Here is a 17,632-nt window from a genome sequence, read left to right on the forward strand (position 1 = left end):
CATGGGAAGAGCGAGAAGGAAACCTGAGAACTTTGGATATGAATAATATGCTGGATCAAGTTGAGAACTTAGATCCAATTGAGCAAACAAAGCAAGATTATTCCCAAATGTGTACCTTGGAAAAATCTAGTATTCCTCCTAAAGATACTAGTACTCCAAAGTCAAAAAATGTTGTTAAAGAGAGTCATCAAGATATTGAAATTGTTATTAAGCCAGATAGTTTGTTTTTGAAACCAGTAAATGTAACATTGGAAAACGATTGGAACTTTTTGGTTAAAATGGATTGTTCAATTAATAAGTTAACTGAAGCAGTAATGAGAACTACTAATACCTCTGTACAAAATTCTGTAAAGCTGGAAGACCAAAAAAAAGAATTGATTGAATTAGATAAAGCAAAATTGCTTACCTTGTAATAGGTGTTATCCCAGGACAGCAGGATGTAGTCCTCACATATGGGTGACATCAGTAATGGAGCTATGCTCCATTACTGATGTCACCCATATGTGAGGACTAGCATCCTGCTTGTCCTGGGATAAAAGAGTTTTACAAGTTGAAAAAATTCAAAATCATCAAATAAATGTAGAAGTGGAAGTACATAGAACGATGGAAGATTTGGAAAATTCTATAAGATCTTTAAATTTAAGAGTAAATAATTTTCCAATCATTAAAAAGCTGAATCCTATAGAATTATTTAGAAATTATCTAATGCAAATTTTGAGCATTCCTGATAAATGTCTTCCCGTTATATTTAAAATCAATTAAAGATAGTTCTATAGATATATCTGACTTACTGCAAAAGTCTCAAGAAGAGGTAGAAGTTAAAACAAGAGGGACCTTATTGATTCAATGTGCTTTTATCACCGATAGAGATAATATAATGAAGTTTTTCTTCCGCAATCGGTTAAAAACCTTTTATTGGCAGAGTCTGGATTTTTCCAGACTTTGTAAAATCCACGCAATTGCAAAGGAAAAAATTCTTGCTTCTAAGGAAGGATGTACTAGATAACGGAGGTTACTATATATTAAGGTATCCAAGTCGATGCTTTGTCAAATTAGATGGAAAGAACTATATATTTACAGATCTGGAAGATCTCAGGGGTCTTCTTGCCGCATAGATCCAGGATATGGAAAAAGAGAAAGAAAAGGTCATATATAATGCAAATTTGCCTAATATAATTATTTGGATTTGAACCGCTTAAAATGGAAGATTATCACTTTGTTTTACCTTATTAAGAAATAATGACTATCTAGTAAAGAGTGGATATTTATGTTGATTTTTCCTTGGATAAATGATTGTGAAAAGAGTTGGTCATTATAATATTACTAAGTGTAATTTTTATTTGTTGTACTTATTTGTTAAAGCAATAAATAAAGAATTAAAAAAAAAAAAAACTTCTTTATAATGCACCCATGGAGTAGATACTAGTGAATGGAGCTTTGTCCAATGAGTTTAGAGTGAATAGGGGCACGAGACAGGGGTGCCCGTTGTCCCTTCTATTATTTGTGATTTCCTTAGAGCTTAAGTTAAGGCACATGACGGTTTTTGAAGGCATCCAGGTTGGGAAAAAACTAGTCAAAATGAGCATGTTTGTGATGACATGCTTTTTGAGAGAAATCCAGAGTGCAGTCTGTGCCAAATTATGGAAGTTATAGAATTGTTTGGCCTCTTTTCTGGGCTTATGATTAATTATACTAAATCACATGCATTTCCATTAGAGCTCTCTCTGCAGAACGAGTTGGTGGAAACGTTTGCCTTTGCTTGGGCTGATAGAGAATTGAAATATCTAGGGATTACTTTGGTGCGCTCTGAAAAGACCCCATATAGATTAAATACTGGGCGTGGGCCAGATGGCATAGGCACACTTCTGAAAAAAATGGAGGCACCTGACCTTGTCATTACTGGGTAGGTGTGCAGTGGTTAAAATGGCTGTTATGCCAAAGATATCATACTACATCCAGATGTTATCAATGTGGATTAAGCAAAGGGACATAAATAGGTTTCAAACTTTTTGATCACATCTTTTATATGGAATAATAAAAGAGCCAGGGTCAGCTATCAAACATTGAGAGTGGGAGAAGGAAAAGGGGGGCTTGTGATACCTGACCCTGCCGAGGCCCCTTCACCTCCAGAGGCACCACCAGCACATAGCAGGGCTCCACTAAGGCGCAATCACCTCAGAGCGTAGGCCTGACAAACTTTATTGTGCTCTGCAGGAGGCGCCATGAAGCGCGTCGCAGCCCATGGCCCCCGAGCAGAAAAAAAAAAAACTCTGACGCTACTGCCAGCACTGGCCCAGCCCCGGCTCCTGAAATCGAGCCATGCACGCTTCCTTTCTCACCCCCGTCACTGAGCAATGTTGCATCTTTACTTTGGTAAGTTCAGGACTGGATGACCCAAAGTTCTAAGTTTGGCCCAGAGGGTTTGTGGAAAGAGGAATATGCGCCATATGACCCTGTTAATATACTGCATGAGCCTGGAGAATTGGCAGCTAGTGGGTCCAGTGTTTCTGTGTGTTGTGGGGCATTTCAGAGGGTGTGGAAGTGGTGGCGTGGTTTGCAGGGCAAGCCAGTGAAGATATCACCCTTGTCGTCGCTGACAGGAAATAGAGAATTCCCAGTGGGACTGAGTTCCCGGGTCTTTTTTGAGTGGAGGGATTGGGGCTTATATAGCGTGGGGCAGCTGATTGACTCAGACATTCAAGCTGTTCTCAATTCAGGACTTGTAGGAAATCTGGGAGGTACCCAATAGTCATTATTTTGCATATCTGCAAACTAAGCAATATTGTTTAAGTCTTTGTAAAGGACAAGGGGGGGAGGGGTACCTTGTTTTTTCTGAGGAGGAAGATAAATTTGGGAATTGTATCAAAAAATGTAATAAAACAGCCGTATGTGTTTCTTCTATCTATAAATGTATAAAAATGCCGTACTTGGCTAGCTAGCTGCCAAATGGAGTAATGATCTTGGCATGCAAATGGAGGATAAGGATGTATCACAAGCATTCTCACTGATATATAAACCTTTACCTGCTGTAAATTTAAGAGAAATCAGGTCAAACTCATTCACTGGAGCTATATCACTAGAGTGCAGGGAGTGAAAATGAAACTTTGGGACACTGATACTTGCCTAAAACATGGGATTGAGAGTGGCTCACTGGGTCATTTGTTCACTGGTTGTAGCAAGTTGAAAGAATTCTGGGAAAAAGCATGTAGCTCTATCGAAAAAATCTTGAACCGTAACATTAACTGAACAGGGAAACTTCTGTATTTACATTTATCCAATAATGGAGTGAAACTGCAAAGTGGAGGGTTGAAGTTTCTGATTATAGCTGTTCTGTGGGCATAAAAAGGTATTCTATTAGCATGGAAAGGGGCTGATACGCCTGAGTTTAATGCTTGGGCACGGTTAATGGTACATACTGCCCTCTATGAAATGCGGAAAACATCAGGCATTATTAATCCTCGACAGGCAGTAAAATCAAAGTTATCATCAGTGGTTGAGATTACATAAGACTAACTTGTTTATGGAGTTGGATGGAAGCGCACATGTGACTGTGAGCATTGGTGTGAGAGATGAGTGTGTGGCGGTATAGTTCTGAGTATGTATGGGGGGAGAGAAAATTGAAAAAGGTTAAGTTGAGCATATGTGAGTAACTTGGCTTAGTATATAATGGTTCTGTCTATGTTGCATACAGGTTTTATTGTTCTTAGTATTTTTTCTGTAAGATCAATGTGACTCAAATAAACAAAAGTTATAAAAAAAGGATCACATCAACTAGTCTCACTGTAGGAAGGCTGCCACCCCGTTTCTCCATACTAGGGGAAGAAATAGCTGTAAAATAAAGCCAGGGCAGGACAGAGAGATGCACTGTATCTGTGGCCTCGTTATCTCAACCCTGGCTCTGCAGAGCACAAATTCCAATGCAGGATTTGCCATGTGTCAGAGTGCAGCCGTCGCCACATGTTGCACAGCCAGAGACCAGGCATGACCACTTGAAGCCATCGCTGCGAGTAGCACAGCCAGAGAAAAGGCATGGCAGAGTACAGACATCACTGTGTGCAGTACAGCCAGAGACAGGTGTGCAGCGTGCAGTGACTGACATGTGCGGCACAGCCACAGACCAGGTGTGGCAGCAGGCAGTGATTGTCATGTGCAGCACAGTCAGAGACCAGGCGTGGCAGCGTGAAGCCATCGCCGTGTGCAGCACAGCCAGAGACCAGGCGTGGCTCCATAGAGGTATACGTACCATCCATTTCTACCAGCAGCTGATTCAGTGTCTGTTCCTCCTCAGTATTAGAGAAGCCGGTTATGTTTGTGGACCGTTTCTTGCCCACAGCGTCAATCTCATCGATGTAGACAATACACGGGGCCCGAGCTCGGGCTTCTTTGAAGAGGCTTCTGACCCTTGCAGCTCCAAGACCTGTAAAAGGAGAGGAGTTAATCTGGGATGGAACTGTGGGGCCCCTTAATCTCACTGATGGAAAGTATCATATGTGCTATTACAGACAAATAATGTAATGCAAACAGACAGACAGACAGACAGACATCTGCTGTACCATTGCTTTCTCTCCATTTTTTCTTCTGTTTGCAGACTGGGATAGAGCAGGAGAGTAAAGACGTACGTACCGCCTATCACCTCCACAAATTCTGAGCCAGCCATGGCCAAGAACGGAACTTGAGCTTCCGTAGCCACTGCCTTGGCTAATAAAGTCTTTCCACAGCCTGGTGGTCCCAGTAATAGTGCTCCTTTTGGGACTTTGGCACCCAGCTGAAGATAGCGCTCTGGGCTCTGTAAGCACAAGAGGATAAAGCTTTAGACAGATGAGATGTGATTACTTGATGGAAGATACAAGGGACTGTACTGGCTGTCTTCCCTTCATCTATGGGGCAATAACTCAGGCCAAGAAATGAGAAAGTTCTCTTTCTGATGCTACCGCACTATGATTTTAGGTGTTGGCAACAGTCTATGTGGCTCAACATGGGACCGAAATCTGCTTCACCCTTATATCCCTCACAATAAAAGAAGAACTTGCTTGGCAACGACCTTATTGATTGAACTTTTCGATTGAACTTTAAGGATCCTTACATCTTTAGCGTTACACTGTGCTTATATGATTATTTACAACTGTGTGTTCAGCTTATCTTCTCCATTTCTTGATTTGCTGTGTTCTTCTAATGTCCAGGCAATCTGATCCCCAGATCATCCAAAGATCTGTGGAACACATTAAGGGGGGGTACCCTGAACACTGTGGCCCATTCTCTTCCAACTCCCAAGTCACTCTCAAGATGACAAAGGCAGAAGAAGAAAGGGAATACGCCAGAGGCTGAAACGTCTACATCATCTGCGACAGAAACTACAATGGTTCATGGTGAACCCATTTCTTGCCGCACTCGCACTGTATTTCCCTGTCCCTTAGCACCAAAGTTTTTAGTGATGTTTACCTTCAGGTAATCCACAAATTCTTTCACCTCAATTTTGGCTTCGTGCATCCCAGCCACATCCTTGAAGCTGATCCCCTTACCAGATTTCCCATCTACAATGGTGAAACGTGCCATTTTCAACTGGTTCTGTGGAAAGAAGGACAGTGACCCACAAAGACATCATCTTATGGAAGAAACTGCTATACACTCCTGCCTCCAAGACAAATCTAGGACAGGTAATATCTAGAACATCTCTCCGAGTGGACAACACCACACTAGCAGCTCCATAATAAAAAGAGGCACCATTACAGAGAAACCCGAACAGGACAGCATAAGCACCACCATTTCTGCTCCATATTTTATTTATTTATTTATTTAAGTTTTTTTATATACCAACATTCAGGACGATAGTCCCATCATGCTGGTTCACAAGAAACAGGGGTGTAATAATAATAAAACTTTACAATTTGAACAATAGTGCAGAAAAAGCAGTTACATATAACAAGGAAATCAATAACTTGGAGTGAGAAGGAAAATGAAGATCAGATAATTATATATAAGTATAGATAGCATTGAATAAATAACATTTATTAACGTTATTACTAGCGAAGCGTGTTGATTGATGGGAGATTAAATAATGTTGGAGTTAGGAAATGCCTGCGTGAACAGCCACGTCTTGAGTTTTTTCTTGAATGTTGAGATGCTGGGTTCATGTTTACATAACATCCTCACTTACTCGCCTCAGGGGAGTTCATGTTTACTACTAGCGAAAGCAGGAAACAAAGAGGTGATGCCAACAAACCTTCTGGCCACATTAACAAAAAAGCAATGGTGGCAAAGTAGGAGAAACCCCCTGCCCCCGCCCCACCCCAACAGGAAACAGCAGCACGAGGCAGTGGGCCCACATCCCCCAGCTGATAGGAAGTAGCAACATCGTGACGTAGTAAAGAGAGCTACATATATGGGGGAGAGGGGGACATGCCAGAGAACACTTCCATGTGAAGAAGGGGGTGGATGGGAGATAGCTGACAACGGTCCTGAGGGAGGGCTGGGCATGGAGTTCAATAGTAGGGAGGTGTGGGCGGGGGACACCAGACAATGGTCCTGAGAGAGGGAAAGGCAAGTGAGAAGGGATGACAGAAAAGAGTTCATAGGGAGCACAAACTGTCTGCAGACCGTGAGACAAAGAGCACAATAGATCTGTAAAGACTAAGGCATGGAAAAATCAGATTTTTTTGAGAGGGGACCCAGGCATGTGCAATTCTTCTCTAATGAGTGTATTTTGGACACATTTTTCAGTGCCTGCAGAGCCAGTTCAATCTCAGGCTTTAACCTCCACTCTCATCCCAGGCTTTACTCCAATCCCAGGCTTTACCCCTCACTCCCCCACAGCTAAGGATCCTCTGTGCTTATCCCGGGCTTTACCCCTCACTCCCCCCCCCCCCCCCCCCCAGCTAAGGATCCTCTGTGCTTATCCCGGGCTTTACCCCTCAATCCCGCACAGCTAAGGATCCTCTGTGCTTATCCCAGGCTTTACCCCTCACTCCCCCCTCACAGCTAAGGATCCTCTGTGCTTATCCCAGGCTTTACCCCTCACTCCTCCCACAGCTGATCCTCTGTGCTTATCCCAGGCTTTACCCCTCACTCCTCCCACAGCTAAGGATCCTCTGTGTCTATCCCAGATTTTACCCCTCAGGAGCCTACAGCTAAGGATCTTCTGTGCTTATCCCAGGCTTTATCCCTCAATTACCTCACAGCTAAGGATCCTCTGTGCTTATCCCAGGCTTTACCCCTCACTCCCCACAGCTAAGGATCCTCTGTGCTTATCCCAGGCTTTACCCCTCATTCGCTCACAGCTAAGGATAGGAAAATTGGTTCTTACCTGCTAATTTTCGTTCCTGTAGTACCACGGATCAGCCCAGATTCCTGGGTTTTGCCTCCCCTCCAGCAGAAGGAGATAGAGAAGTTTTTATGGACTCTGTCGTATACCCCTGAGGTGCCACCTAGAGTCTGTCAGTATTAAACAGTAACCAAGCAGAAAATTCCACTATAACATCTACATAAACAACCACCTCTCCCCAAACTTGCTGAACAAATGAATGCGCCATACTCTTACCCTGAACAGGGGGGCATGTTAAAACAACTTGTAGTACTACTACCAGTCAAGCGGACTCTCCATTCTCCCTTGGGTGGGACTCTGGGCTGATCCGTGGTACTACAGGAATGAAAATTAGCAGGTAAGAACCAATTTTCCTTTCCCTGTACATACCTGGATCAGCCCAGACTCCTGGGATGTACCAAAGCTTCCCTAATCAGGGTGGGACCGAGAGAGTCCCACTTGGAGCACACTGGCCCCGAAGGAACCAGGCTCTGGAGCCCAGACATCCAAACGATAATGCCTCACAAAAGTATGGGTAGACTTCCAGGTAGCTGTCCTACAAATCTCTTGTGGAGGCCGCATGTGATTGGGTTGAATGAGCTTTAAGACCGATCGGGATCAGACAGCCCTGCACGATGTACGCTGACGTAATAGCTTCCTTCAACCAGCGCGCGATAGACGCTTTTGACACCTTGTGACCCCCTCTTGGGACCACTCCACAGCACGAATAGATGGTTCAAAAGGTGAAAACTGTTCGTAACCTCCAAGTAACGCAACAATGCCCTCTTCACATCCAGTTCCATAACTCTTTCAACTCAGGATTCGAGGAATCTAGTCCCGCGAAGGAAGAGAGTTCCACCGTCTGATTTAAATGAAAAGAGGACAACACTTTCGGAAGAAAAGAGGGAACTGTGCGTAATGAAACTCCCATTTCTGAAATTCGTAGAAACGGCTCCCTGCAAGACCAAAGCCTGAAGCTCGGAAACACGCCGTGCCAAGGAAATAGCCACCAGAAAAATGACCTTCAGCGTCAAATCCTTCAAGGTCGCTCATTTCAAAGGTTCAAAAGGAGCATGACAAAGGGCGCGGAGAACTAGATTCAATTTCCAGGAGGGACAAGTGGAACGGACTGGAGGTCTCAAATGCTTGGCCCCTTTCAGAAAACAAACCACGTCCGGATGAGAGGCTAGTGTCACCCCCTGCACTTTGCCATGCAAACAACCAAGGGCAGCCACCTGAACTCGCAGGGAATTAAAAGCCAAGCCCTTGGCTAATCCCGCCTGTAAGAAGTCCAGAATACTTGGAATAGAAGCCCTGGACGGTTGCACGGCACATTCTGAACACCAGGATTCAAAAACTCCTCACACCCGAACGTACGCCATGGATGTAGAGTGCTTCCTGGACTGCAAACATGTAGCAACCACCGCATCAGAGTAACCCTTGCTCCTTAACCACTGCCGTTCAAAAGCCATGCCGCTAGACAAAAGCGATCTACCTCTCCGAAATACACGGGACCCTGACGCAGAAGACTGGGAGACGGCCGAAACCAAAGTGGACCGTCCACTGCTAGATTCAGAAGATCCGCAAACCACGGACGCCATGGCCACTCCGGAGCCACTAGCACCACCTTGCCTGGATGAAGCTCGAAGCGGCATAAAACCTTTCCGACCAAGGGCCACGGAGGAAACACATACAACAGGATGTTCTTCAGCCATGGGAGGACCAGGGCATCCACTCCTTCTGCCCCTGGCTCCCGCCGACGACTGAAGAATCGAGGAGCCTTGGTGTTGCGGCACGTCACCATGAGGCATGGCGAGCCTGGTCCAGCGCTGGCACAGGAGACGAAAGGCCTCGGAGAGTTCCCACTCCCCCAGGTCCAACTGATGGAAGCTGAGAAAGTCTGCCTGCACATTATCCACCCCGGCAATGTGAGACGCTGCAATCTTGTACAGATTCTTTTCTGCCCAGTGGATCAAGAGCTGAGCTTCTGTCGCCACCAGACGGCTCCTGGTCCCTCCCTGACGATTGATGTAAGCCACTGTTGTCGCATTGTCAGAAAGTATCCTCACTGAACGCCCCTCCACCAAAGGAAGGAGGGCCTGCTCTGGTCTCCAACCGATTTATCGACCATGAGGTCGCTGCTTTCGTCCATTGGCCTTGCACTGCTGTACCTAGACACACCGCCCCTTCCCCCCGTGAGGCTGGCATCCGTGGTGACTACTATCCAGGAGGGTATCTCCAAATCCACTCCTCGACGCAAATGATCTGGACAAAGCCACCAAAGAAGACTGGATCGCGCCTCGTCAATCAGTGGTAAGAGGTGATAAAATTGTGCTGAGAGCGGATTCCATCAGGAGAGCAAGGCTGACTGAAGAGGGCGCATATGAGCAAAGGCCCACGGAGCCAGTTTGAGAGTGGATGCCATCGATCCCAAGACCTGTAAATAATCCCAAGCTCTGGGATGAGGCATGGACCGTAAGGACTCCACCTGATTGAGAAGTTTGGAAAGTCTCTCCTCAGTAAGAAAGACCTTTCCCAGGACTGTGTCAAACCGAGCCCCCAGAAACTCCAAGGATTGGGATGGGACCAGATGGCTCTTGTCAGGATTGACCACCCATCCTAAGGAGGTCAGCAGCTGTAGAACCCTCTAAACTGCTGTCCTGCACAGGACTTCAGACTTCGCCCAAATCAGCCAATCGTCTAGGTAAGGATGCACCAGAATGCCCTCTTTCCGTAGGGCCGCTGCAACAACAACCATGACCTTGGTGAACACCCTGGGCGCTGTCGCCAGTCCGAACGGTAGCGCACAGAACTGGATGATCCGGTCGAATTGGTATGTGCAAGTACGCTTCGGTCAGGTCCAGAGACCCCAAGAATTCCCTCTTTGCGTACAGACGCTATAACCGAGCACAGAGTTTCCATCCAAAACAGAGGCACCTTTAGGGCACGATTGACCCGTTTTAAATCCAGGATGGGCCGGAAGGTTCCTTCCTTCTTTGGCACCACGAAGTAGATGGCGTAGCGCCCCCTCCAGAGCTCTCCGACTGGGACCGGAACGATGGCGCCCAAGTCCTGCATGCGTTGCAGAGTATCCTGCACCGCCCGACGGTTTGGTGGTAAGAGCACAGAGAAACCATGTAGTGCTCGTCGATCGGCTAGGCAAAATCTAAAGCGTATCCGTGTTCGATGATACTAAGGACCCACTGATCGGAGGTCAAGTTGGCCACTCTTCCAGAAAGAGGGAGAGCCTTCCCCCTTTCCTTGGGGCGGAGGAGTGAAGCAGCCGCACTTCATTGCGCGGACTTGGAGCCTCCATGAGCTTGAGAGGTTCCATCTCTGGCCGGCCATCGGCCACAAAAGGACTGGTTCCAGGAACGCTGATGGCTGGGAGCCTGACAAGAGAAGGATCCTGACGACCGTAAGGTCCGAAAAAGATTCCCCCGGAATCTGAGGAATAGAGCTCCTGCTCCTGGGCCTGTCCTCTGGCAGTTTGTGGACCTTATTCTCACCCAGAGACTTGATCATGTCCTCCAACTGTTGGCCAAAGAGCAGCTTTCCCTTGAATGGCAAGAAACCCAGCTGAGCCTTGGAGGAGACACTCGCCGACCAATTTCGAAGCCAAAGGAGTCTGCGGGCTGAAACAGCAGAGACCATAATTTGTCCCACCATGCGTAGGAGATTATACAGTGCACCCACACTGTAAGCCATTGACACCTCCAGGCGAGGCGTCTGAGCCGCGTCCGCTTCCGAAAGGGACGCCACAGCCTGTAAGTGCTGCACCCAATGCAGGCTCACACGCAGAGCAAAACTGCTGCACATGGCTGCCCACACTCCCAGGGCCGAGGTCTCAAATATCTTCTTAAGCTGTACCTCCAACTTCCGGTCCTGCAAATCCTTCAGGGCCGTCGCCCCCGTGACTGGGATGGTGGTCTGTTTAGTAACTGCAGAAACTGCCACATCCACTTTGGGTACTCTGAGCAGCTCCAGTGCTTCCTCTGGCAGCAGGTACAACTTATTGCCCCTCCTGTGTTTGGACGCTCTTCGTGCCCTGAACACCTTGTGAAAGAATTTCACCAGGTCCGAGGAGAACGACAAAGAAGACCCATCCGAGGCCTCCTCAGGGTCAGCATCCAAAGTATCTGCCCGATCCTCCTGCGACCTGCCACCCACGGAGGGCCCCGGTTGCGGGGAGAGAGGAGGCGGGGAGCTCCGGGCATCCAGCACGGCTTTCTCTGCATCCCTGAAAGTTTTTAAAATGGCCTCTGTCCCTGCACTGAGCAGAAACGGATCAGGCTGCTAAGGCTGAGCTAAAAGCCTCCCAGGCTCCGGGCGCTGTGAGGAACTGGTGCTGCCATGGGAAATCCCCTCAGTCAACCTCCCTGAGATCCCTTCACCTCCCGAGACACAGTCTGCACAGATGCCGGCTCGAGAGAAGCGGGTGCGCATGCTGCTGCATGTGGAGCAGGCTGCACCACGAGGCATAGCCTCGGTCTAAATTTAGCCCCGATCAGCTGAAGTAATCGCGCCAAAAATAAACTGGGTGGCAGGGGCCTTCACGCGAGCCGAGACGCAGCGGTAAAGGCAGGCAGAGAGGGGCTGTAGAGAACGCTAGACCGGCCGACCAGGATAAAAGCAAACTTTACCTTTTTTTTTTTAAACAGAGCTTCGAAGGCTGTGCTGAGCTGTCTGCCACGGGTGGGTGAGCCGGGCTCCCCGGTGTCACCTGCCGGCTATAGCAGTTCCCAGGTCCTCAACCCTTGGACCTGCCAACACCCTGGGAGGCTCAAAGGAACTTCTTGTGCCTTCCACCGAGGTTATCTGTAAACTAAAAGAAACCTTGACTTTTTTTTTTTTTTTAAAGCCAGAAACCTGTCTAAACTGATCTCTGACCCAAACCAAATTCAATTCAATTCAAAAAACTATCCAAACCAATCAAAGAACCACCGAGGTAAAAACCCAGACTCTAGAGATTGCACCTCTACCATCTGCTGGAGACAGAAAAATACTGACAAACTCTAGGTGGCACCTCAGGGGTATACGACGGAGTAAGTAAAAACTTCTCTGTCTCCATCTGCTGGAGGGGAGGCAAAACCCAGGAGTCTGGGCTGAACCGGGTATGTACAAGGAACCTCTGTGCTTATCCCAGGCTTTACCCCTCACTCCCCCCCCCCCCCCCCCGCCACAGCTAAGGATCCTGTCTTATCCCAGACTTTATCTCTCACTCCCCCCCCACCCCCCACAGCTAAGGATCCTCTGTGCTTATCCCAGGCTTTACCCCTCATTCGCTCACAGCTAAGAAACACTCCGATCCATTGGTCACTACCACATCAATCATTTCCACTCAACAATCACCAAATTGATTATGCCAAATTTAATGGTATCCACACCAACTGTGCAATACAATAATTTTAGAAAAGACATCAAAAGGGAAAACAAAGAAAGATGAAATATGTATTTCACAGCTGCAGCTTCTGAAAAGAACAGAGCCTTTGGTAGAAGAGTACCTCAACAGTAAAGAGCCAGCCCAGTGGCAGGGCTTCTATGTGAAGGACCTGGGTTTGATTCCTGGGTCAGGACGTTTTCATTCCTTAAGTTGGCTGTGAATGTTGCCCCTAAGAGAGAAATCTCACTTTTCACTTAATGGATGGCATGTACTGATGCACACTGGGCTCCAGAGAGAGCTGCAGTCTGTGTTCCCCTAGCCAAGTATCATCACTGGCAACCCTGGACAATAAAATCTGGGGGACTGCCAGATCCCAATCACAGTTCTGACAGCGCTGAAGGCCCAAAAAAGCAAGAGGAAACTGCTGGCTGTAAATTACTTACCTGATAATTTTGTTTTCCTTAGTGTAGACAGATGGACTCAGGACCAATGGGTTGTGCTCCCCTGCCAGCAGATGGAGACAAAGTCAGGTTTCAAAGCTGTCATCACCCTAGATACACCACTGCAGTGACCTCAGCTCTTCAGTATTCTCTTCAAAAGCCACTGTGGACATACTATCGCAAAAAGTTGATGAAAAAAACTTGATCAAAAATGGATAACCGTAATTGTACTCAACCAAACAAACACTGAACCCCAGCAAGATTATAAATGCCCTGATCTAGGGACTGGATGATGGCTTACCCATAATCTCTTGCAATAGATATCCACTCTACGCGCAAATCCTTGGCACTGTTCTTGGGCAGCCGTGAGCGGGATGCTGAGACTATCTGTCTACACTAAAGAAAATGAAATTATCCAGTAAGTAATTTCTCCATTTTCTAGCGTGTAGCCAGATGGATTCAGGACCAATGGGGTGTACAAATGCTATTCCCGATCAGGGCAAGAGGCTGCCCGTGGTCCAGTTAATACCGTCCTTGCAAAGGCTGCGTCCTCTTAGGCCTGTACGTCCAGGCAATAGAACCTGGAGAAGTGTGCAAAGAGGACCACGTTGCCGCTCAGCTGACATCGACGGAGGACAGCAGTCTAACTTCTGCCCATGAGACAGCCTGAGCCCTGGTGGAATGAGCTTTAACCTAAGAAGAAAATGGCTTTCCTGCCTTCACACAGACTCCCATGACCACCTCCTTAATCCAGCGAGCTATGGTTGTCTGTGAAGCTGGTTCACCCTGTTTCCTTCCACCGTGAAGGACAAACAGGTGGTCTGTCTTACGGATCGGTTCTGAAGCTACGAGATAACACGCCAAAAGTCTACCGACATTCAAATGATGGAGGAGGGGGTATTCCTGCATGTCCCTGTGCTTATCTAGGGAAGACAAAGAAATGGACTGATTGAAATGAAACTCTGAGATTACCTTGAGCAAGAAGGATGGAACGGTACGAAGCTGTAATGCTCCTGGAGTCATCTGGAGGAATGGTTCCCTACACGACAATGCCTGCAGTTCAGAGATGTGACGCGTCGAGCATATAGCCACCAGGAATACCGTTTTCAAGGTTAATAAATGCAAGGAAAGGCCGTGCAGCAGCCAAAAGGAGGGCCCTGCTAAAAATTCCAATATTAGATTAAGATTCTACAAGGGAACCGGCCACCGTAGGGCCATGTCCAGATGAGTTGACAGGGAGGTTCCGTTCACATTACCCCTGAAACAGGAGAGAGCCGCTACCTGCACCTTCAAAGAGTTAAAGGCCAAACCTTTATTCAAGCCATCCTGCAAAAATTCCAGAACAAGTGGGATGTTGACTGCCCGAGAGAGGACACAGTGTTCCTTGCACCAGGCCTCAAATACTCTCCAGACCCACATATACGCTAGGTACACAGAGAACTTCCAAGCGCGGAGTGAGGTGGCAATTACCACCACAGAATATCCTCACTTCATCAGGCGAGTCCTCTCAAGGGCCAGACCGTAGGACAGAATCGATTTGGATCCTAGTGAAGGGCTGGTCCCTGCTGCAGCAGGTCCCTGTGTAGTGGGAGGCACAGGGAGGTCTCCACCAGGAGTCTCCACATATTCGCATACCAAGGACACCTAGGCCAATCTGGAGCTACTAGTAGGGCTAATCCCCTGTGGTGCTCGAATCCACAAATGATCCTGCCCAGCAGGGGCCACGGAGGGAAGGTGTATAGCAACTCTTCTTCCAGCCAGGTCTGAATGACAGCATCGATCCCCAGGAACCACAGATCTCTTCTGCGACTAAAGAATTGGGGAATCTTCGCAATATGAGATGCGGCCATCAAGTCAATGGACTGGAGGCCCCAGCGATCTACTATCAGTTGAAAGGCTTCAGCCGACAACACCCACTCTCCTGGATCCAGACTCTCCCTGATTAGAAAGACTGCTCTGATGTTGTCTTTTCCTGTGATGTGTAAGGCTGAGATCGTCAGTAGATTTATTTCTGCCCATTCCATAAGGAGATCTATCTCCTGAGACACCTGCTGGCTCTTGGTTTCTCCCTGTCGGTTGATGTAGGTTACGGTCGTTGCGTTGTCTGACAATATGCAGACCGCTTGACCCTGGAGTCTGTGGCTGAATTGCAAGCACGCCAGTCTCGCTGCCCAGGCTTTCAGGCGATTGATGTTCCCAAGGGCCTCTTCCTCCGTCCAACATCCCTGGGCCGTGAGTTCCTGACAGTGAGCTCCCCAGCCCCGGAGACTCGCATCAGTTGAAAGAACCAGCCAGTTCGGAGAGCACAGGGACACCCCCCTGCTCAAATGGGCCTCCTGCAACCACCACTTGAGGTGAGAGAAGACTCATCGGTAAGTGGAGTTGAATCGAATAGTCTTGAGACTGTGGATTCCAACGTGACAGGAGTGAGCACTGAAGTGGGCGCGTGTGTGCTCTCGCTCATGGCACTACTTCCAAGGTTGTCACCATCAAACCGAGAACTTGGAGATAGCTCCATACAGTCGGGCATATTGTGTTCATCAACTGACACACCTGGGACATCAACTCCATATCCGTGTGGTTGGGAGGAAGACCTTGCCCTGCCTGGTGTTGAACCGAACTCCCAGATACTCCAATGACTGGGAAGGCTTGAGACTGCTCTTATCCAGGTTTACTACCCAACTGAGTTCCTGAAGCAAGGGGGTCACCCTGTTGGTCACCTGGAGACTTTCTTCCACGGAACTGGCCCGGATCAACCAGTCGTCCAAGTACGGGTGTACCAAGATTCCTCCTCTTCTCAATGCTGCCACCATGACCACCATAATTTTGGAAAATGATCTTGGTGCAGGATCTAGGCCAAAGGGCAGTGCCCGGAACTGATAATTGCAACCCAGTATGGCAAAGCATAGGAAGTGTTGCTATTCTTGACAGATTGGAATATGTAGGTAGGCCTCTGATAGATCCAGGGAGGTTAGGAACTCTCCCGGTTGTATGGATGTTATCACGGAGTGTAAGGATTCCATGCAGAAATGACTCACTCGTAGGTGACTGTTAACACTTTTGAGGTCCAGGATGGGGTGAAAGGAGCCTTCCTTCCTGGCTACGATGAAGTAGATGGAATAATGCCCCATAATTTCCTCACCCTGAGGAGCCTTAAAAAAGTAATCTCCACTGTTTGCTTTTTGTGCTAGAAGTGGCAAGAAGACATCATGAATACGTCCCGAGGAGTGCTTCGAAATTCCAGCGCATATCCTTATTGTATGACCTCCAGTACCCACTTGTCCGAAGTGATCTCGGCCCACCTTTGGTAAAAGAGAGACAGTTGACCCCCCCTATCTCCTTGTTCCGAAGATGGGTCGGTAAAATTTCATTGGGAGATTGAGGACGATCCTGAACCCAAACCTGCCCCTCTCTTGGGCTGTCAACTATGAAAGGATTGAGTTCTTCCAAAGGGCCGAGACCTCTGAAATGTCGAGTTTCTTTTTTTTTTTTTTTTTTAAATTAGCTATTTTTATTGTCCAAAAAAGCAGAAATACCCAAATTGCCACAATATAAGATTTAGCAAACAATTTGCTATGACAAGTACAGTTTTACAATTACATAATAACATAATAAACTCTTCCCACCCAGCTGCCTATGTCGCGACTATGTTTATGGCAATGAGTTAACAATAGAGTGTGTGTCTCTTGATATAACATAGAATACTCCCAAATTTCTAGAATAAAGAAAAGACCCACTAATGTCTGAAATCACAATGTCATCGCTAATGTCTGAAATCACATTGCTTTTTAACTATCAAGATAAAGCAGAATGTCTCCAAGTCAAGTAAGGGTCCCATACGGAGGAGAATCTACCAAGCTTGTGATGTTTAGATGCGGTAATTTTGTTCATGGTGCAAACTTTATCCATGTGAGATACCACTCTCTGACTCGAGGTGTAGAGACCTGCTTCCAAAACAGTGCTATCTCCATTCTTGTAGCGATACAAAATTGTTGGATTAAAGCCTGAGTGAATGAATTTTCAGCCACAGCCGGAAAGTTCAGTAGCGCTGTTTCCTTTGACAGTTTAATTGTATTCTTCAAGATCTTAGATAATATAAAGGATATCTGCTGCCACAACCTTTGTATATGAGGACAATCCCACCATATACAGATAAAGGACCCTTGAGAGGAGCAACCCTGCCAACACAAATCACTTATTTGAGAAAAAAAACTAATGGAGCTTTACTGGTGTACAATGCCATCTAAATAATAGCGTGCAGATATTGTCTAGCAACAAAGAGGAAATCAAGGATGTTTTGATCAATTGAAAAATATTAGACCAATCCTCGTTTGTAAGTGAGGATCCTAAATTGTTTTCCCAAGCTCTTACGTGGGCGGGTTTGTCCTTCGGACTAGCATTCAGTATTTTATTTATTTATTTATTTATGCTTTTTATATACTGTCGTTCCAGAAATAGATCACAATGGGTTAATCTTATAAATCAGTCCTCTCATATGGTCTGCCTTTAAAA

The 17,632-nt window shown here is 46.9% G+C and overlaps 1 protein-coding gene across 1 annotated transcript in view; it reads right to left on the minus strand.

The window, feature by feature from the left end:
• SPG7 (SPG7 matrix AAA peptidase subunit, paraplegin) overlaps positions 1-17,632 on the minus strand; it is a 128,201-nt gene that overhangs the window by 64,715 nt on the left and 45,854 nt on the right. The window contains exons 7-9 of the mRNA XM_029608599.1: positions 5,440-5,565; positions 4,624-4,786; positions 4,244-4,417 (exon numbers count right to left, since the gene is read on the minus strand). Of these exons, the coding sequence (XP_029464459.1) occupies positions 4,244-4,417; positions 4,624-4,786; positions 5,440-5,565 (463 nt within the window). The remainder of the gene's footprint in view (positions 1-4,243; positions 4,418-4,623; positions 4,787-5,439; positions 5,566-17,632) is intronic.

Source organism: Rhinatrema bivittatum, chromosome 7, assembly GCF_901001135.1.
Source record: "Rhinatrema bivittatum chromosome 7, aRhiBiv1.1, whole genome shotgun sequence".
Lineage (NCBI taxonomy): Eukaryota > Metazoa > Chordata > Amphibia > Gymnophiona > Rhinatrematidae > Rhinatrema > Rhinatrema bivittatum.